Source organism: Colletotrichum siamense, assembly GCF_013390195.1.
Source record: "Colletotrichum siamense strain Cg363 chromosome Unknown KSG_Cg363_contig03, whole genome shotgun sequence".
Classification (NCBI taxonomy): Eukaryota; Fungi; Ascomycota; class Sordariomycetes; order Glomerellales; family Glomerellaceae; genus Colletotrichum; species Colletotrichum siamense.
The window spans coordinates 538,060-557,997 of NW_023501016.1; the positions used below are offsets into that span (position 1 = coordinate 538,060).

Here is a 19,938-nt window from a genome sequence, read left to right on the forward strand (position 1 = left end):
CAGTCTGTAGCATCGCATCTAATCGATCGTTAAGGTGCCCAACGGTTGTTTGAAAATCTTTCTATTCGAATCTATCTCAGTTTGGGTCTCTTTCTATTCTACTCTATGTCAAGTTGTGTGAAGAAGAACTGCAAAACAACTATGTTCGCATCGAGTTTACGACTCTTCATTGTGATCCACATCAACCGCATCCTTAAAATCACTCAGGAATAACCATCTACTCTGTTGAGCCCAACTTTGTCGCAAGAAGTCATTCGCATACCCTGGAAATGTCTTAATAACGTCCTTCAAGTGACTGTCATGCGCGATCACAACAAGAGTGTTGCCGCTTCCATCAGCTTCAATGATCCGGTCGACAGTCTCTTCGGCGGCATCTGGGTCGCCGAAGAGCATACCAGGTCGATGAACGCCATAGAACGGCTTAGTCGTATCTTCATCCTGAAGAATGGGTTTGAATAGTGCGCCAGGACAAGGCATCTGATTCCCCCGAAGAAACGGATGTGGCGATATCTCGTCGGGCAGCGGGTGATATTTGGACGGCCTCATCTCGGCACTGTGGTGGCATGTGTCTGCACCCATGAGGATGAAGCTGTCTGGATTGGTCGTCACCCGCGCAAGAGCGTTGACATGACCAACAGTGTGGCCTGGCGCGTCTAGGATGTAGAAGCTTCCGTCGCCAAAATAGTCAATGGCAGGGAATGAGCCGACTCTGATGGCGGATTCGGCGAAGCTTAGCTCACGAAGTTCGCGCCCGGCAAAGTCGGAGTCCAAGAGAGGCGCGCTCGGGTTGGTAGGGTAGCCGGGTGTTAGGACCTTCTTGAAGCCCGGTCCTACTATCAAGGCGGTGCTTGTCGGAAATCTGCTTGGGTCTCCGATGTGGTCCCAGTGCCAGTGGCTCCAGATAATGCCTTCGATGTCGTCCGGTTGAACCCCACCTTCTTCGAGGATATCTCTAACGTCTTTCTCGACGCTGCAGGTCGTGCCGCTCTCTTTGAACCATTTCTGAATGGGCGGGGCTAGGTTTTCGAAGTCCTTTCGTACTCCGAGATCGAAAAGAAGTTTGCGACCCGAAGACGGGTGTTCCACCAGAAAGACATAGGCGGGACATTGAAGCCAGGTGTGACCTTTGATGGTATGCGACACCATGCCTTCGATGCTACAGCCAATTTGGGATGTCGAGTCAATGACTCGGACATTGACGGTCGAGGTGGACGGTGGTACGTGAAAGTTTGATAAAGGCATTTTGGCTGATTCCCACGATAAGAATACCTAATGTCGCACGTATCGCGGCTGCAATAGACAAAGTAAAAGCATGGATAGTAATCTTTTGTGCTCTTCACAGCCCAGTAATATATCCTCTGCGGCGTTCCTTCTGCAAGATAATCTTGGTCCACACCGCTCCTCGTCCTGTTCCAGCAGTGGGTATCCGGCACTCGGTACTCGGCATACGGTATCCCGCCGGCCTGATTGGCGATTGGCCTACGGAACCGACCGCTCACGCAAAGAGTACAATATTTTGACAGAAAATGGATGTGCTACATCTGACCACTGGTGATGAAAATGGCTCCTAATCCACAAGGGGAAATATGAATGATTGCGAATGAGACGGTGGCAAACATCGGATTGATTACAAAGAGCCCAGTCCTCGAGATCAGCAAGGACATATTGAAACAACATCTGTGCTATTACTTCCTCCTGCTCGGTTTCCTTAATACATCATTAAAAGATGACTAGAAATGAATGCCCCGAGCAGTCTTCGGTCACCAAAATGCAGGTCAGGTCACGTTCAGCAGAGCTGAGGTATGAAGTTGATTGGATCTTATTCCATCCCAAGAGATAAATTGTCTTGCTCTGAAAAGTAGAGACAAAGTTGATACGTATAAGATGTCCATTTGCACTGGCGTATTCTATCAGCAAATGGGCCGTTTGAGGTCTTGCACAAGCCGCTGCAGTAGATACGGCCAAGCCAATATAGCCATCGCATATTGCGCCAGCATGATCCGCACTGATATGTGGTCGACTATTGGCACTAGCCTTACAAATCAAAGGGGCTCACTGAAGATGCTTCATTCAAGCAAAGTGGTTAAGGAAGTAGTGCGTCTAATCGTCCTTTGCTTTCAGCACACACTTCCAGGTACGCACCATGGCAGAGCATCTCAGCGGGTCAAAGGCTCCTGAAGACGTTGCCAGCCTGGACAGATGTCTGGCAGGGAGGGCCTCGGGCCAGCTTACGTATGAGAGATCTACGGTTGTTGACGGAGGCGTGGCCTTTTTTTTAGGTGATATGGAGAGCATGTGTCTGTAATGAGAAGACGTATTGAGCTGGTACTTGGTAGTTCCCGTCACTCGTAGACCTCCTTGGTTGTTCATCGCGCCTGATCGATAAAGAAACCGAGTCAAGGTGGTGGTGTTCTCTCGAAAAGGTTTCCCCCTTGTTTGATTCGTAGCTTCATACTTTGCTTTTCTCTCCTCACTTGAACGAGCCTGTGAGAATTACTAGAGGAGAGATCCGACCTTCTTTGAATGCATCGTCCCATAAATCTGGTCTTGTTTGAGATTCATCAACAAGGCCTCATATCCCCCTCAGGTACCCCACCACACATGATAGTATTCTTTTAGAGTACCATACTAGGTTAATGCTGGTCTTAAAACTTCTATGAGTGTATCTATTCACAAAATGGAGTGTATCATGAATGCGGATGCTATCCTGGCAGCTGTCACCGATTCAGAATGGTGTATTGCATGTTGGTGTCTGTGAACAGTGATTTATGGAGGTGGAACAAGATTACATGTTGCCCCCGTGCAACTCTTCTGGTATGTCTAAAATTTGTAACATAATGAGCTTGAACGTGGATGGTTTTCATTTGTATGATGTGCGCATTTCATTCTCTGGATCCTTCTTGTTCAGGGTATCCAATCTGAGCTTGTGATAGACGCCTATACATTCAACATACAACGAAGTCGCACGTCAGGTATGTTGGATGTAAGCTGATAGAAAATGCCGACTTGTTGAAACCTTGGCTGCCAAGGCGGTTGATAGAAGCGTAGTATGCAGATGTAAACCCAGCTCAAAGGCGGACTTGATGATTTGAGAACTGCCGTGCCTTGTATCGCATGAGTTGTCTGAATTGGTTAAAACCTTCCCACCTAGCGTCTGAGCTTGACCCTGGAGCATGGTGTCAATATTTTGCGACCCCTTTCTGTTAAGTTGCCATGCCATAGTGTCTTTCGTGAAAACCTCGTCCGAACCGTACCTCCCTTTGCCAACGAGTGTCGGCGTGATTGAACTCGATTCCATTACCGGTATTGATATCTTCATACCGGAAACATTAACACAAAAGACCATTTGACAATATCGTTTTCCGTTCTAGTTCCCCCTGGTGCGTCTATATTTCTTTGATGCGTTTCATTCAAGTACGTATGCCATAGTTGCCGGGAGTTTCCAAAACGTCCACCAGCCGGGCCACGCTCACGCTCAGTGAACAGAGCTTTTTTGACTGACACGATTGATACCTAATTCAGGACCGAGTGCGCGGCATTTTTCTCTGAACGGAAATCGATGGGAAATAACTGCCCAGGTTTATGTACTAAGATCACGAGTTTGGCGAATCTCGCCACGCGCTAGACGACTCGAAACTTTGGCTAACCGATTTCGACAGGGACCCCGGTCAATCAATGGGAGGGGTTTGACAGCTTTCAAGACTCCAGGAGCCAGTCGCATTGCCAACCGGTCGCGTAGTATTGACGGAGAAGGCCGTTATTACTTTCTGAGGGGACGCCCGGACCCATAGGCCCCCCGGGACCCGGATTCGTGAGGCCGTCGTTGCCGGATATCGGACGAGGGCCACAACTGCCGAGACCTCTTACCAACCACGGCAGCGCCGTGCCACACTTATCGCAGACCCCGTTCCCAAACTGTGCGGTAGTGGGCGAACTCTTAAATTGAGTCTTTTTTGAGGTTCCATCAGCTATGTTGTTCACGTACTGTTTCGTCTTCAATCTGAAAAGATAGGAGAAATTCAAGTCAGCAAGCTGCATTTGGAGACCTGACAAGGTTCTAACGGGTAGGATGAATCAGAAAGAGGGATTTCCATCAGGGGATGGATCGAACCAATGTGACGCTCCCAATTCTCGCTAGGAATAAGCCGGGATAGGTTGACCCTCTTGGATTGAATCATAGGCAACTGAAAAACTCGTTTGCCTTTGTCGGGGATTTTTGCCATCATAAACAGTAGTAGTAGCCCCACCTTTGATCTACGACCTCGAATATTCAATCATACATCCGCAAGGATCCGTGAATGCTTAAACCCCTCAAGGCTCACATATGTACAACAGATCAAAGAAATGAAGGTGTATCGCCAGGACTCTCAAGAATGATTTGCATCTCAAGCTGTAAGTACATTATCAAAACATGCAGGAGTCAACGCTTTTACACGTCTACGTCAGTTTAGTCTCATGTATCCGAGCGTGTAGAATTTTCAATGTCGACCTAGACGCAGTGGACGCAAAGAGGGACACCCAAACTGCCGCGGGTGAGGCCGGCTGAAAATTCGGTCGAATATCTTTGAGTTTATATTGCAATTAATTCTTTAATAAGGATATCAGGTGCGGGACTTGGAACAGTTGATTGTTGAGTCGCGGCATGATCGCCGTCGGCGGGCACGGACAGCGCTTACACTTGATAAAATAAGCATACTGTTCGAAAACGGATGCCTGATAGATTGAATGCGACAGCGGGATTTTCAACTCAACCACAAGACAATCAGAATTCGCGCAAACCCATTTGAGAGTGGGCGCCTCTGTGTTTACCGAGCAGTTCTACGCACCATTCACGCTCTCGCCGAAGAAGTCCCAACATCGTTGAAGGCGGGCAATGACGCAGGGATTATGATGCCAGCACTCTGCCCAGCCCCTGACACTGGCATATTCCAACTGCAGTGTTGCACGCGCATCACGTCAAACCAGGGCGCCGGGGATCCCAGCGCAATCTTCACAGTGGGGTTTCCGGACCGGGAGCCCCGGCGGAAGATCGCGACCAGCTCGTAAGGCGACTCTCAGCTGAATCGAATGCCGACCACAGCGGCTGCCGATTACCAACCGCCACATGGCCCGTTCATTCGGCGATGAAAGGGCCCAGGCGGGGTGAAGCCAAGTTCTCGAAGCTGTGGAATTTCGGCCAACAACAGTAAGTACGTACTGGTGAAACGGCACCCCAAACTGCTATACCGCCGCCTTGCTATTGGCCCAGGTTACGAGAATAGAGTTTATCATGCCCAGATATATATCGACGGGTTGGAAATCTACGGTTTTCTACGGGTTGGTTTCGTCTTTAACTCGGAGCATTCTGCCACATTTTGCTATTCCCCCGTTCCACAAACAGGACAACCTCTGCTGATCTCTTTCTTTCTTTCCAGCCTGTTTTTGCCGTTGATTCGCATGCTCAAGGAGTTCCGTGAACAAGATGGAGCCGCCATTTGAGACTGCGCGAAACTCCTTCAATGGAGGCGAATACTTCCCACAAGTCGAGGCGCGACCGGCGCCCTACCCGTTCAGCCTCGGGCCAGCACCTCCGTTCAACGGAGAATGGTTTCAATCCACGTTGCATCCAGATCCTGTATGCCTCTACCAGCCCTTGCCGTACCTGGATACGACCTCCGGTGCCATACCACAGTACGGGCCCAGCCATCTGGTCCAGGCCTCCAACACACGGGTGATCACGTCTCCCGCGCCAGCCAACATTATGGCCGGCCAACCGCCCAGCTGGGACGTATGGAGTACGAGTGAGGGTTCATCCAGCCCAGCAGAAGAGCGCGAGGAGGAGACGTGGGAACCAGAAGACCTGCGCCACATGGGATACCTCGACGCGAATGGAAGTTGGCGATGCAAGTTCCAGGGGTGCCGGTCTACACGGGTATTCATCCGCGCGTGCGACTTGAGGAAACACTACCGCGGCCACGATAAGTGCTTCTTCTGCACGGAGAAGCCCTGCGCGAAAGCTGGCGTTGGGTTTTCAACGAGGAAAGACTACCAACGTCATATGGGCTCGCACCAGCCTACGATCAAGTGCCCGCACCCTGATTGCGGTCGAATATTCAGTCGCAAAGACAACATGGTGAGCAAGTCTGCTGAGCAAATCAAACGACGGCCAACTAACGATTTTGCAGCGGGAGCATTTCAAAAAGATCCACCTCCGTTTGCGAAACAACTTGTTCCCCAGGCCTTGCCGGAGGCCCAGACGATGCGAATCACGGAAGTCACCGGCAATGAAGGTTGAGCCACCGATGTAAAAGGATAGACGGTAGAGATAGATTTGATGGGTAATTTCTGTAGCGTCGGTGTTATTACTTGCAAGGTGTTGGTTGGGTGGGTTTGGAAAACATGGAATTGTCAGTCGCTACCTCGATGCTCTCATTCGAAAGAGAATTGAAGATTGAACATCACGCGGACCATCCGTGACACAACGTTATATGTACGTCCTGCAGACCAACATGTATTGAAGCTATCGATAATCTTGTATGCCATCCTGTGTTTAAGCTATTTTCCCGTGACCTTGTTCCACACCCTACCAATCCATGTCTCCGTCGCACCTGATCCTGTTCCATCGGGTGTCCCAGTCCGCCTCGGCTTGACAACGACGATCATACCCGCAATTGTACTTTTCATCATTCTTCTCAAATATGTAATCCAAATCTCCCCGATGGAAGCTCAGAATGTCGGTAAGGTCCGCGAACTTTCCTCCCGAGTCAACGCCGCGGGGCTTGTGAGCCTTCAGCAGACTAATGCCACCAACCTGTCCCCAGAAGAACTCAGGCTCCCAATAGTCTCCCTCAACGGCGTCGAATGCGTAAGTGTGGACGTTGAAGCATCCGAATGGAACAAAGTCGACGGTTCTTCTTCCTGCATGGGCTTTGGGACTGAGGCGACTGAGCTTTCCTGGCAGCAATGGACCGAGGTGGAGAATCGCAACGACCATCTGCTTGATCGGGGAATCGCTGTTGAATCTTGTTTGAAAGTACGGAAGGTTCTCTTGATCCTCGGGATGCTCGAAAAAGGCATAGTCTTGCAAGTCCCTCAAAGTCGTCTGAAAAATTCGAGGAAGAAAACTGTCGGCGCAGTTGTCGAGCCTGAAGTGCTTTGCCAGCCTGCCGAAGGTTGTGTTGCTGAGATCCTTGCTGATACCCGTGTACCTGTCATTTCTGTAGGCGTTGTATGTCTCGAGATACTGAATGTCTTTGTCGTTGAGCCAATCCTTGACTTCCGTGTAGTGGTCACGTGTGACCCAAGTCATACCAGACTCGTCGCGCTGCCAACGACCTCCCAGATGACGGCTCTCGGGGTCCTCAATTGACTGCAGGATCTTGGCACCAGTGCCAGAAGGATCGCTCAGTTTTTGGCCGGCGTTCCAAAAAGGCTCCGCCATCTCCCCAGCCAGGACAGCATTCATGAGTAGGGCTTTGAGCATGCTTTCGTTGAACGCGCCTTCCCAAGAGCGCCGGAGGTCATCGAGGTCTTCTTTGATGTATGGCAGGTACTTCCGCCAGAGGTAAGCAAACTCAGCCTCGATCAACTTGAGAAATTCAATGAGGTTGATGACTTTCTGGTACTCAACCAGCGTTGCTGGTGACTTTCCGTGCGCAAGCTGGTCAAAGGGAAAGGGCTTGGGCGGCAGCACTCCCTTGGCGTAGGAGCCTTTGACGATAGCGGTTGCTCTGACCTATTTGAAAAGAACTTTGTTAGATTGGTTCTTTGCAACGGGAGAATAATGGTTGTGGTGTCTTACCACTGTGAGAGCGTCATCAAAGTCTGGGATGCCAGGAGCCTTGAGATGCTGAAGAATGCTAGGAGAGAACTTGTCGAAAGTCGATCGAAAGCGTCCGCATGTAGAAGCAAGTGCGAGAAGGTCGTCGATACTGTCGCACTCTCGCATGATCGCCACGATCGTCTCCACTGGCAAGGCCTCCATTTTCGAGGGCCTGGGGCTTTCCCAAAATGAAGTGGGAAGGAATTGGGGACGATCGAATTTTGATTGCGAGGGAAAGTTGGAAGTTTGGAGGCGGAAAAAATTGACAGCTGAAGAAGGTGGCAGGTGAGAAAGGTTTGGGAGGAGAGGAGTTTGAGGTGGCAGAGGATTGGAAGTGGAAGAGGGTTGGAAGAGGGTTGGAAGTAGGAGACCAGACGCCCTGGCTCGGGGGCAGTTTGGAGGTGAAATGATTTTCACGGTACAAGAGTTTTTGGCGGTGGGAGAAAGTAAGAGTTGATGTAGGAGGTGGTGGCTAAATAGCCGAAGCGACGCGACGCGATCGAGAGAAGCAGCAACGGGAAGTCGCAACTCAACTGACCTCAGGCGCTCTTTCCCAATTCGTCCCACAGCACCCGAGTTCCTCTGACAAGACTTGCTCTTCCATGTTTTCTATGACTGTTGTGATTCTGAAGGTGGTGAAAAAGCTGAAATGCGATGGGTGCGAAGAGCGTAAACACGAGTTGAATTTTGTGCGCGCAGATGGGAGAAGTAGCTAGAGGTGAGAGCAAGGGCTTGCTTCTCAAGCTTGAGGGTGCTGATAACCTCCTGCTTTGCTGACCGAGTGATCCTAACTAGAAGCCTAGTGAGATTCTGCACGAGTTTTGCATGCATTTGGCTCATAGTCGTGTTGTTCAGAATGTTAGATAATGCCACTGCATACGAAGGTGGCTTTAAAGGCTTGGTAGCCTTAGTGGCTGCTCTGATGGTCTTAGTGCTGATATTATTAGAGTCGTCCTCTAGGACGGAGTCGTCCTCTAGGACGGAGTCGTTCTCTAGGACGGAGTCGTCCTCCAGGATAGAGCCGTTATCAACAGTCAGGTCACTATCAATAATTAAGTTATTACCAATAATTAAGTAGTTATCATAAGACTTATTACTAGTTTAAGTAACTTAGTTAGTAACTAAGTAAATAGTTAGGGTTTATTTCTTATTACAACAGTCTCACTATGGGGCCTGCTCATTCCCTCTAGGCGGCAGTAACGCCACCCACGCCTTCTTCTTTATAGGTTAACGATCGCTACAGTTACTAGTATTACGACCGCGCTTTTGTGTGTTAGGGGGCGACTCGTCCGCAAGGGCACTACTGTTATTAAGGTTCTTAATAATGCGGTCGTTAATCGCTCGTATAACTCTTTCCTAGGCGAGGCCTTGGTTCAGGCCCTGACCGGTGAGGCGTAGCACGAGCTAGCAGGCACTGAGGTCAGTAATCGTTATTTCCAGAAAGGCAGAAGTCTCATGCATGCCATGTCGATTTCTCTCCTTGATACTCCAAAACTGCGTTTTGCCGAGTTTTGTTCGAGATTACTTAAGTTACGAGTTCCTAATTACTGTGCTCTTTGTCACAGAGAAAACGGCTAATGATGTACTCTCGAAGACCTACCACGACGTAGGTTTCAGTACCACGGCCAGATTTATACCTGACCTTACGCGTGCTACCAAGCAGCCGCAATACCATTTTTTTTGACAGCCCTGACAGCACTTAACCGAAGCAAGTCTTCCAGATGGGACATGAATTATATGGCGTCTTGACCCAATAGGTCATGCTTCCACTCGCGTTGTAACTGCGACGGGGATGTCTCGGTTACCACATGTCCGCCTTTTGCGTCGATTGCGTTGTTGATCCTAGACCGAAGGAACCTGAGAAGGCTGCGCTCTTCATCTTCGATTTTGATGACCTCGTCGGCATCGCCACCTATCTTATGAGAGCGGGTTAAAGAGGTTGGGCATCGGGCAAAGCGATGTTTCTCGATGGGAGGTCGCGTGATCAGAGACGTAGGGCATGTCACGGAAAGGAAACGGCCCAGAATAAAATGGTGTTAGCACCAAACTATGCAGAGACTACCTGGGCAACCTCCATTAAGTATACGACTGCAGTGGATCCAGGCGACAAACAACCACAGATATCTGCAACCAAAAAGGTGCGGAGACGGAGCACTCCTAAGACGGGCCCGAAAAGAAGTTTACAGGGTGGACACAACCGGAAGCCCCAATAGAACAGTCCGTAAGACCAAAAGCAGAGGGATAAATTCTCTCTTGCTTCTCTTCCTGCAGTTGCTGGAATAATATCGACGCAGGCAATGCGAGATTACTGAGGACCGGCCCAGTTGAAGCTCTGTCAAACTTCGATGCCAATGGTGAAGGAACGTGGTCTCTGTCGAGAGTATGCCCAACATACGGCCCTTTAGTTCTGGTAGACATCCACCTCGACCACCGTACTTGGCTTTACATCCGAGCCATCTTGGCGGACGGTTCCTGTGGTCTATATCAACCAGGTAGCGACGACTCCCCTAACATAGGAATTACCAATGCCCGTGACCCCGTCCTCATCTGATATTCACATCAATTCAATGACGACAGACGATCGAAGCCCAGGAGCGGAGTGACGGCTTTACCTAGTGACCGTCGCGCAAGTAGCCTCAATTTTCTTTCAAATCGAGGGCCCGACTGAGTTGAGAAGCATCCATAAATCCGTTGCATGTCTTACAGTTGTTCGGACTTCAACTGTATTTCCGCTGTTCATGGCAAACCAGATGTTTCTTCATACACTTCTGATGACTTTAAAGCCACAGTAAGTCAAAGATGCTCGAAACGGTTGACCTCGTTGGCAGGAAGAAACATTTCACACAACTTACCCAAATGTCGATATGCGTTGACGGGTGGTGACGCGAAGTAGCGTCATAGTCGGAAGGAGAGTTGAGACGGCAGGCGCGACCTTTTTTGCAGGCTCGGCCGGGTTATGACGGCAAAGCCTCAATATTCCGAGTCTCCTTACCCGGTATGTTCACGATGTCCAACACGTCTCTGATAGCCCTCTCACTATCCTTCAGTGATCATACTCAAAGGCTCCAGCTGCTTTGATACTGTCACGAGGTAGCGAGAGGCGCGATGGACGTTGGCTACCGCTCCTGGGAAGTGCGACTCCTTGCAGCATGTTGGTCGGAAACGGCCCTGCTGGAGTGCTCCTTCCACCAAGGGCCCGGGTTACGATTGCTATCCTTTTGGGGGTGATAAAAACTGCAGATCTTGAGTCAGGACAAGAATTATCCAGTGATGGAAGACCATGTGGTCGCGTTAATGGGGCTGACCCGCCAGACCCAAGATTCTGGTCAGAGCTATGCGGCCGGTCCAACCAACCTAGTTGCCCAGGCTTTGAAAAATACCTTGGAATATCCAGATAAAGACGCCACCTAATGTATAGTGACACTGGTAGTTCTCAGCTACCTAAGCCGAGGATATCATCTTTTGATTTGCGCTCCTTGCCACTGTCAGCAGTAATAATCGAGCATTAAATGAACGTGGCTTGTACACGACCTGACGAGATAATAGACTCCGAGATAAAAGGTCCCGAGAGGCCAGCCATTCAACCCAATATTTCGTGATGAAAGGTGAACGGGTGCATGATGGCGGCTTACTTTATGTTGATCAGATAGGCACTCGTAGCCCATGGGGCGGCCGCTCAATTACCCTACCCCTGTTCAACTCAGGCTGGCTCTGGTCCAATCTGGCATCATTCTCGGTGTCTCTCATGTCTGCACCCGCATTGTAAGCAACGGGGTTGGCCCCCGGCAGCGGGCCTATCAGAAGACCCCGGCACGGACGGGGAACACAGCTCGTGTACAATTCTCCGCAGATCCTGTTGTTGCAGCTTGTTGGTTGGCTAGCTCGTGTGTGACTTCGGCAGCAGGCTACGGCTTGGCCGTTGGAGGCTGTGAAATGTTTGCTTGTGCTTACACGCTTGGCTGTAGTTCAGCTTGTTGGTGCTGCGGTGCTGTTGGTCGTGGAACATGACGGAGAAAAAGCAAAGACTGACAGATGGGCTGACGGGCTGAGAATCAGAAGTGAGTGAGAGGGGAGAGAGGCAGGGGGACTTTTATTGGAAAATTGTTGCAGGGAAAATGAAATGATCTGCCGCTGGGTCCATCCCCAAGGGCAGGTGCCGTGTCTTCTTTCTTTCCTTCCCTTTCTGCTTCGAATCGGCCGCGACCGCCTCGACTTGGACCTCGCCCCATTCACCAACATTTCTCGTCTCGACTTTTGTTCTTCCTTCATCATTAACGGCCGCTAGTTCGTTTTTTTCCCCAGGAAACACCACCACGACGCCCCCGACGGATGGTCAATCTCGTTTCGTGAAGGCGACAGGGTCCGCAAATTTCTCGCCTCCACGTGTTTCTCAACACGGTCATTTCTGCTCCACACGATACCCACCACACCACGCCCACGACCGAGCTTCACGATGCTCCCCCTCGTTCTGCTCTCCTCGGCGCTGCTCATCGTAGCGCAGAGTCCAGTGAAAGACTGGAACCAGTGCTACTACGCCAAGGACTCTCCCGCCCACCCCTCGCTCGTTCCTTGCCTCACCGAGAACGATGACGGCTCGAGGTCTCAGGGTAAGGACTATGCCTCTAGCTGGTGCTGCTTCGCCGGAGACAACTGCATCTCCCAGGCCTGTTGGGATAACACCACCGGCGTGACATACCAGTATGGCTGCAATGACCCGACATACGAGCACAACAACTGCCCTCCGAAGGGTGGCCTTGATATGGGTAAGCCCTCCTGACGTCTTGGGAGCTTCCATCATGCTGACCGTTCGCACAGGAAAGTCGCCATGGGTCGGCCTCGTGAGATGCAACGACACCCACAACGAAGGCTTCGAGAAGTTCTGGGCTTGCAACCACCCCGACACCTGCGGCGACTTCTGCCCCGTGGAGAGCAATAAGCCGCAAGTCACCCAGACGGTCTGGCCAGATACCATCCAAAACCTGCCGCCGCTCGGCTTCTGTACCGATCTTGGCTCGAGGGTGCTCGCGATGTATGCCCGGGAGACGCTCAACTCTACAGGTGGCGTGCCCATGACCGTCAACACGTCGGGCAAGCCGAAGCCTACATACCCGAGCCCGCAGAGCAGCGGCGCCGGACAAACTTCTGTTACGCGTACACAGACAGCGCCCGATATGGGATTCACGGCAACGAGTACGTCTACTCCGACAGCTGAGCCAGAGGCAGCCGCAGCATTGAGTGGAGGAGCCATCGCAGGCATTGCAGTTGGGTCGACGTTGGGGGTCGTCGCGGTTCTGGCCGGCTTCTTCTTCATGTGCCGCCGCCGCCGGGCCAAGCAACGACAGGACGCTGCCACCGCCGCCGCTCCGGCCGCTCCTTATGTTGCCCCTGGGGGCGGTGCTGCCGAGCTTGCGCCCCCCGACGAGAAGCGCAAACTCATGCAGCCAAACACACCTTCGACTGTCTCCGACGGCATGGGTATTCAACGACCGGTGTCCGACATGAGCATGAGTACCGTGGTTCCAAGCCCAAGTGGCACACCTAGAACGCCAAATTCACCATACTATCCGCAAGGCCACTATCATGCAGAGCTGCCTGACGATCCGAGGGTAATCCACGAGATGCCGGCCATAAACGAGAGATCGGAGATGCCATGAGTTTCAAAATGAGGGAGTTTGGGTTGTTCAATGATATCAAGGTCGGAATTGTTTTGCTTTTGCTACATAATCAAAGGGTTCTTCGTCGAATAGTTGAGAGTTGAGTTCCTCACTGGAAGGTTTGAAAGGATGATAAAAACAATGGGCCTGTGTCTTGGACCGACAACCAGATGCTATTCAAGAAATTGTCAGAACACAAGGAACCAGATTCCTAAATGGGATGGGATAACGTAAAAGATCGACGTTCAAGTATCCTTCAAAAGAAATGCTCTCTGCATTACCAAAGTCCCGGGCATATCGGGGTCCACAACCCACCCGCCGGCATCCCTACATGAGGCTACACGCTCGGAGTAGAAGCGGCCGAGCCAGATCCTCTTCCCGGCCGCCCTCGCACCCCTAACACTCCACGGCAGAATCTCCCGACGGCATGGCGACGACATACTCCAGGCCCAGCTTCACGGCCTTGCCCGCATTCAAGCTGACCTCCCACTCAACCTGCCCACCCTTCTTCAGCGTCGAAGTCGCCTTGCCCCATTTGACATCCTCTTTCTCACTCCGGCCAGGCAACCCGCTAGCCACACCCGCGCCCTCAACAAGCATACCCTTTGGATCGAGGATATCCACCTTCAGCCTCTCGTCCTCCGACACAGGGACTTGGTCCAGCACCAACAAGGACACAGGCTTGCCTGCCGCGGCGCGGGTATTCGCGACCGTGATGCTGCGGCTGTACACGGAGCTGTTCTCCTTCGAAAAGAGCCCTGTCGTCGCCCGCCGGACGTTGGCGACGGGGTAGCTGACCACGATCGCCGGATCAACGCCAAGACCAAGCGTGAAGCTGTCGCCCGCGCTGCACCGCGGCAGCGTCGTCCGGCCCATGAACGTGCCGTCCAGGGTCAGCCCCGCGTCGCCCTTCAAGAGGGATAGTCTGCTGCTGTTGCGTAGCTTGGCCTTGAGGAAAGCCACGGGCTTGTACTTTGGCACGACGGTGTGATTGAACACGACGCCGGAGAAGGTTAGTCTCGCGACGCGCTGCTTCGAAGCTGTTGGGCGAGGGGGCAGGGTCTTGGTGCCGGGGAGGTCGTACGTTGTCGTCAGGCCGGTCTCCTCGATCGTAGACTCCTCAAAGTCCAGCGCGGCGTCCATCAGGTCTTGCGGTGAGGCGCTGTACTCCTGGATGGGATCGTGAGATTCCTTGCGACGAGCGGCATTCTTGATCGCAGAGCCGACCATCGAGCTAACAGATTGGCGACCCTTTCGGGCACACTTGTTTGCGACTGCCATCTGAATGTTGTCGAATTGTGCACCCTGCGGAGCTTGCGGAAGATCGTCAAACAGCCCGAAGCCCATATCTTCGTCCGACTCTTCCTTCTCCTCCTCCTGGACACACTCGAAGGCAGCGTACGCAACCGCCTCAACACCAAACAGCTCGTCGCGCTTGACGTGGCTCTGCGTGCTCGTCTCCTGCGTCTTCCGCCACGCCTCACGCTGCGCCCTCTCCTCGCGGCTGTTGAGAATATTCCTCCCTCCCGCGCCGCCGCCGCCGATCTTCGGCGCGAGCTTGATGTTCCACTGCTTGAGCTCGGGGATCTCCTGCTCGAGCCCGGAGAAGGCCGTCTGCGAGGTGGACAGCACGACCTTGCAGTTACTCCACGTCTCGGAGGTCTCGTTGGTGATGCTCGCGTCGTAGCATAGCGTGGCGGTGTTGTTAGTCGTCGAGAGCTGGAGGTCGTAGCTGGGCGACCACGACGCTGCGGCCGTGATATAGGAGATTGACAGTTCGCAGGTGAGGTCGGCTTCTGTCTCCGTCTCGGCGGTCGGGTTGAAGGGCTGGGCGGTGTCGCTGGAGACCGAGGTGCGGCGGGACGACATGGGCGTGAAGGCGTGCGCTTCGAGCGTGACGCGGACGGCGTAACACACCTTCGGCCAGAAGCGCTCCCTCTCTTGACGGATGCGCTCCTTCTCCTTCCTGCGGTCTTCCGCCTTTCGCCACTTCTTGACATTCTCCTGGGTTTGCTTCTTGAGGGCGAGAGCTTGCTGCCGCTTCAGCGGCTTCTCCTCCTTCTGCTTCAGCTTTTGCAGCCTGCTGAGTTCCTCGCGGGCCGCCTTCAGCCGCGCGCTGTTCTCTCGCTGGCGGACGGTGCCGGCCATACGGTCCTGGAAGACCTTCTCGCGCTCGGCGCGGTAGGCGGTCATGACCTGGACGACGTCGACGCTCTTCTTCTCGTCGAGGACTTTGCAGTGCGCTTCGAGGATCGCGAGGCGTTTGGCGGCGCTGTCGAGGATTTCTCTGGCCTGGTTTTCTTCGTCCTCCAGTTTTACCACTTTGGCGCGCGCGGCTTGGAGTGCCGAGGAGTCGGGGACTTCATATTTGTCCGTGTCGACGTCGTCATCATCGTCGTCGCTGACGTCTGAGTCGATCTCTGGATAGGCATCTTCAAAGATGTCGCGGTTGGGCAGGAGTTCGATTGCAATGTCGGATATGATTGCGGAGCCGGTGCCTTCCACTTTGATGGTCGAGTCGTCGACGGTTGGGGTGAGGCCGATGATGGTTACTTCGTTGGTGCCGGGCTTTGCTAGCATTAGGGCATGTTCAATAGTGAGGTGTTGAGAGGGTTTACCTTGAGGGCAAGATATTTGAGGTCGCGGACGACTTGAGCTTTGGTAGGAAAGAGGGTGACGGTCCGCGTGGGGAGATCACGGACGTGATACTCCTTCTTCTCGATGTCCATGGTTGCGATGATGATGATGGAATGTGAGAGGCACTGCAGGGTCGGGTTCAGGGTGGAATAAAAGGATTGATTTGAGAAACCGAACAATTCAGCGGTGACAGTCCGGCTTTATACTTCAACCATTGATGGGTGTATGAAGGATTTCTCATGACCAGTCCAAGCGATCCTTCGCTGCATCTTGCCTCCATCACCCCTGACCAAACCACGCGACAACTCTTGGCTTGGTGGCTGTTGCCGCGGTGTATTCCACCGATGAGTACCTTACTGAAAGCCTGAAGAGGACCAATTGATTTCCGCCCAAGCCAAAAGCCATCGCTTTCACTAGTGGCTCTACCGTTGATGGCAACAAGCAACGGAAGCTCAGCTTGTCACGCCAAGGCGTCCAACACCGCCCTCGCCATTATCGATAAAGCTCTTATCGTACCTTGCATGCAGATCAGACCCCAGGCACCTAGAATTTATTCTGTTTGTGGTGGTTGTGGCACGTTTTAGGCGGACGTTTGGCCGGTTGACTCATTCAATTTGGCATTCTGATTGGCTCATCGTCAGCACGTTTTACGCGGCCGCGGATTTCTCGATTCGGCTGTCAGGTTTTGTGTCACGGAGAATAGCATGCACTCGTAACCGTGCTTATTCTACCCCTCATTCTCTGCTTTGGGCAGATTGATGATTGTCTCTTCATTCGATTGTGACTCAAGCTTTGCTCGAATGATGGAATCGGACCTGGCCCCGCAATGCTTGGTATGAGTGATTCTCGTTGCTTCAATGCGGCCACAACAGGGACAAATCATTGATTCTGTGCATTTTGAGTCATTGTCCTTGTTTTTCCCAATGCCAATCAGACAATGGAGACTCCAGTCTTGACGCATGGATGCGGGCAGCTCTGCTCCGCCGGACAGGGCCCGACTTGTCCGAAGTCCACTCCCGAGTCCGCTCGGGTGGAGACACCGATTCCGTTGGATGCGCCGGCCCACGTGACCCATGCTGCTCTTGGCACTGCCTTACGATAGTCAACTCTGTGACATCGCAATCCGCCATATTCATGCCTTTAGGGCTCTATCTGGCTACTTAGAGGAGTGGCTCGGAAATCCTAAGCCGATCCTTCCTCATCGTACAGAGAGGTCAGCGCAATCTGTTGACAAGTTGACACGGTGCTGAAGAAGCATGACTTCATCCTGTGATGGTTGGAGTAAGTCCAATCAACACCCTCGATACTCACACTGAAGAAAGCCAGCTGCAACTCCTAGAAGCCAAGTTCCAATCTCAATCAAGATAGCCTACAGCTTACAAAATTCCTGCCTGCATATGTTGCTGTCAGAATTGTCGGAAGCTGACAGAAATATCAAAGGGAACGCGATACAATGGTGGATAAATTCTTTGCTCGCCGCCAGCAGCCTCAGCCCGATTGCCTGTTCCTGGAACACATCCAGACAGGCTAGGAGTATGCACCCAACATTGGGCCAAATCATCGGTCTCTCATGTGTCAACGTTGCATGCCGTGTCCGCTGAAACCTCCTTAACCAGGGGCGCCCGCTTGTCCGTGCCTCTCGGGTTGCTGCTTGATGAATCCGAGAACGCGATGCCCTCGCTTGATGCCCGGGCAGCTGCGCCAAGTGTGGTAAAAAAGCGAATCGAGAAGCTGCCCCATTATTCACATAATGTTCCCATGTATGTAAAACGCGTGGTCGCAAGCACGCAACTTGATGCTAACTGCAAAATCGAAAAGGCACGCCCGAGTGCAACTAGCAATACGGCATACGTTGTTGACGGAAAACTGCCGAGACCCGAGATCACCGCTGTCGAAGTCTTCTTCTACTGTAAACACAGAGGACGTTCTCTTTCGACTTTCGGTTAAAGGGGTGAGCACTTAGAATGACTATATCTAGACAATCATGGAAGGGATCCTGTCGAACAGCAAGATCTCGGCCTGGATGGCTGCTTGGTACAGACCTTATGCAGAGAAACGAAAGTTTAAGTCAAGCAAAGTCACACTTGAGGCTCAGCTAGTGTATGATAGCCAATTGTCATACAAGGTAGAGTAATCAGCTCGTAACCGTAACTTCGTATTAAGCTCTTCCCGCCTCCAATGTAGCCGCCAGGCAGTGGGGCCGAGCTTGCGGTTGGCGTTCCGCTGTCTTGGAACCCGAGATCATCGGAGCTCCACTTGAATCGTCCGAACTGTGCTCATATGAACATTGGACAGGACCTGGCCATAGCCAATGGCAAGAGGCGCGCATTCCCGGAACTACATGATTGGGGCCTGCGGAATGAATAAGGATTAGCCCCCACGCATCGTGTTTTAAGCATACGGCAGGAAAGCTCTAGACGGAAACAAATATATTGATCTTTGATCATTTGAGAATTTTCCGTGTCCATGGGTCGTCCTATCCGACCGGCGGCTAGCGGCCATCTATCTGTATTCAGATGACGGCAGGGGGGCCATCGGACGCGAGGTTCCCGGGTAAGGCTGGAAACATTCAAGTATATATGAAAGCCTTCAACCCAGTTCCATTGCTCTCATTCCTCTCCGTCCTCATCCGGTTCTTCATCTCACTTCCCTTCATTCAATCACTGCCATTCGTTCCTCGCCAGCCGAGCCATTCGTTCTTTTGACCAGGCCGTCCAAGTTCTTCCTGCAACCGATCCAGATTCTACGTCACCCAACAAACACCAAAATGAAGTTCTCTCTCACCACCGTCGTCGCCGTTGCCGCTCTCATGGCTGACTCCGCCTCTGCTCACTACTTCTTCGAGAAGATGGTCGTCAACGGCGTCGCCTCCGCCGACTACATGCGCTCCAGCACCCAGGGCTACCAGCCCCAGTCCAACAGCATCATGACCAGCAACACCTTCCGCTGCAACACCGGCGCCAAGGCCGCGGCCAAGACTGCCACCGTCGCCGCCGGTTCCGAGGTCGGCTTCCAGATGAACTTCGGCGCCAAGATCCAGCACCCCGGCCCCCTCCAGATCTGGATGAGCAAGGCTTCCGGCGATCTTTCCAGCTACGACGGCTCGGGCGACTGGTTCAAGGTCTACGAGTCCGGCCCGACCAAGTTCCCCCTGACTGGCGCTGCCGAGGAGTGGGGTGTCTACAACAAGAACATCATCACCTTCACCGTTCCCAAGGTGCGTTATCCTTCCCCGCTGCTGGGCTAGAGACTTTGAACTGACCGTTCCCCAGGACCTCGCTGCCGGCGACTATCTCGTCCGCCCCGAGCACCTTGCTCTGCACAAGCCCTCCGGCACGGAGTTCTACTTCAACTGCGGCCAGATGAAGGTCACTGGCTCTGGAACCAAGGTCCCCACCGCCACTGCCAAGTTCCCTGGTGTCTACGACTCCAACACTGCCGGTCTCTCCCCCAAGTAAGTATTCCCAGAAGCGGTTTCGCGAGTGCAAAAAGTCTGACACCAAGTCATAGGTTCTCCCTTTACCAGAATGCCAAGTCCTACCCCATGCCCGGCACCACTCTCGTCACCCGCGACCTTTCGCTTCCCATGAGCCGCATCACCCGTGGGATGCGCGATGACACCAAGCAGGAGTAATATGGCATAGGTTCTAGGTTGTGTTGGTGGTCTGTGTGTGGTTAGTGGGACCAGAAGAATTTGCTTCTTGAACAAACATAGACCGGTGTGGACTGGTGGACGTATTCATTTCAGCTTCGATGTATCTTATCTTCGAAACCTTTCTACAAATGGAAATACACTAAGTAGTAGATATGTTGTGCCTCGAAACCTTTGCTTGAGTAATGACCCCT

General features: G+C 52.5%; 6 protein-coding genes across 6 annotated transcripts; 3 read left to right on the forward strand and 3 right to left on the reverse strand.

Moving 5' to 3' along the window:
• Window positions 1–156: 156 nt before the first annotated feature.
• On the reverse strand, window positions 157–1,242 carry mpaDE-0 (Cytochrome P450 monooxygenase mpaDE; the record flags this gene model as incomplete). The annotated part of the gene is made up of 1 exon (XM_036635966.1): window positions 157–1,242. One exon carries the CDS (start codon window positions 1,240–1,242, stop codon window positions 157–159), a length of 1,086 nt encoding a protein of 361 aa, XP_036497189.1.
• A 4,219-nt stretch (window positions 1,243–5,461) lies between these two features.
• TRI6-0 (Trichothecene biosynthesis transcription regulator TRI6) lies at window positions 5,462–6,274 on the forward strand (the record flags this gene model as incomplete). The annotated part of the gene is made up of 1 exon (XM_036635967.1): window positions 5,462–6,274. The coding sequence occupies one exon, from the start codon at window positions 5,462–5,464 to the stop codon at window positions 6,272–6,274; it is 813 nt and encodes a 270-aa protein (XP_036497190.1).
• Window positions 6,275–6,562: 288 nt separating this feature from the next.
• CGCS363_v004119 (uncharacterized protein) lies at window positions 6,563–7,963 on the reverse strand (the record flags this gene model as incomplete). The annotated part of the gene is made up of 2 exons (XM_036635968.1): window positions 6,563–7,714; window positions 7,781–7,963. 2 exons carry the CDS (start codon window positions 7,961–7,963, stop codon window positions 6,563–6,565), a joined length of 1,335 nt encoding a protein of 444 aa, XP_036497191.1.
• A 4,291-nt stretch (window positions 7,964–12,254) lies between these two features.
• CGCS363_v004120 (uncharacterized protein) lies at window positions 12,255–13,455 on the forward strand (the record flags this gene model as incomplete). The annotated part of the gene is made up of 2 exons (XM_036635969.1): window positions 12,255–12,564; window positions 12,617–13,455. The coding sequence occupies 2 exons, from the start codon at window positions 12,255–12,257 to the stop codon at window positions 13,453–13,455; spliced, it is 1,149 nt and encodes a 382-aa protein (XP_036498205.1).
• A 396-nt stretch (window positions 13,456–13,851) lies between these two features.
• On the reverse strand, window positions 13,852–16,184 carry CGCS363_v004121 (uncharacterized protein; the record flags this gene model as incomplete). Its single annotated transcript, XM_036635970.1, has 2 exons — window positions 13,852–16,023; window positions 16,074–16,184. 2 exons carry the CDS (start codon window positions 16,182–16,184, stop codon window positions 13,852–13,854), a joined length of 2,283 nt encoding a protein of 760 aa, XP_036498204.1.
• Window positions 16,185–18,859: 2,675 nt separating this feature from the next.
• eglD-9 (putative endo-beta-1,4-glucanase D) lies at window positions 18,860–19,726 on the forward strand (the record flags this gene model as incomplete). The annotated part of the gene is made up of 3 exons (XM_036635971.1): window positions 18,860–19,309; window positions 19,365–19,546; window positions 19,603–19,726. The coding sequence occupies 3 exons, from the start codon at window positions 18,860–18,862 to the stop codon at window positions 19,724–19,726; spliced, it is 756 nt and encodes a 251-aa protein (XP_036498207.1).
• Window positions 19,727–19,938: the final 212 nt, after the last annotated feature.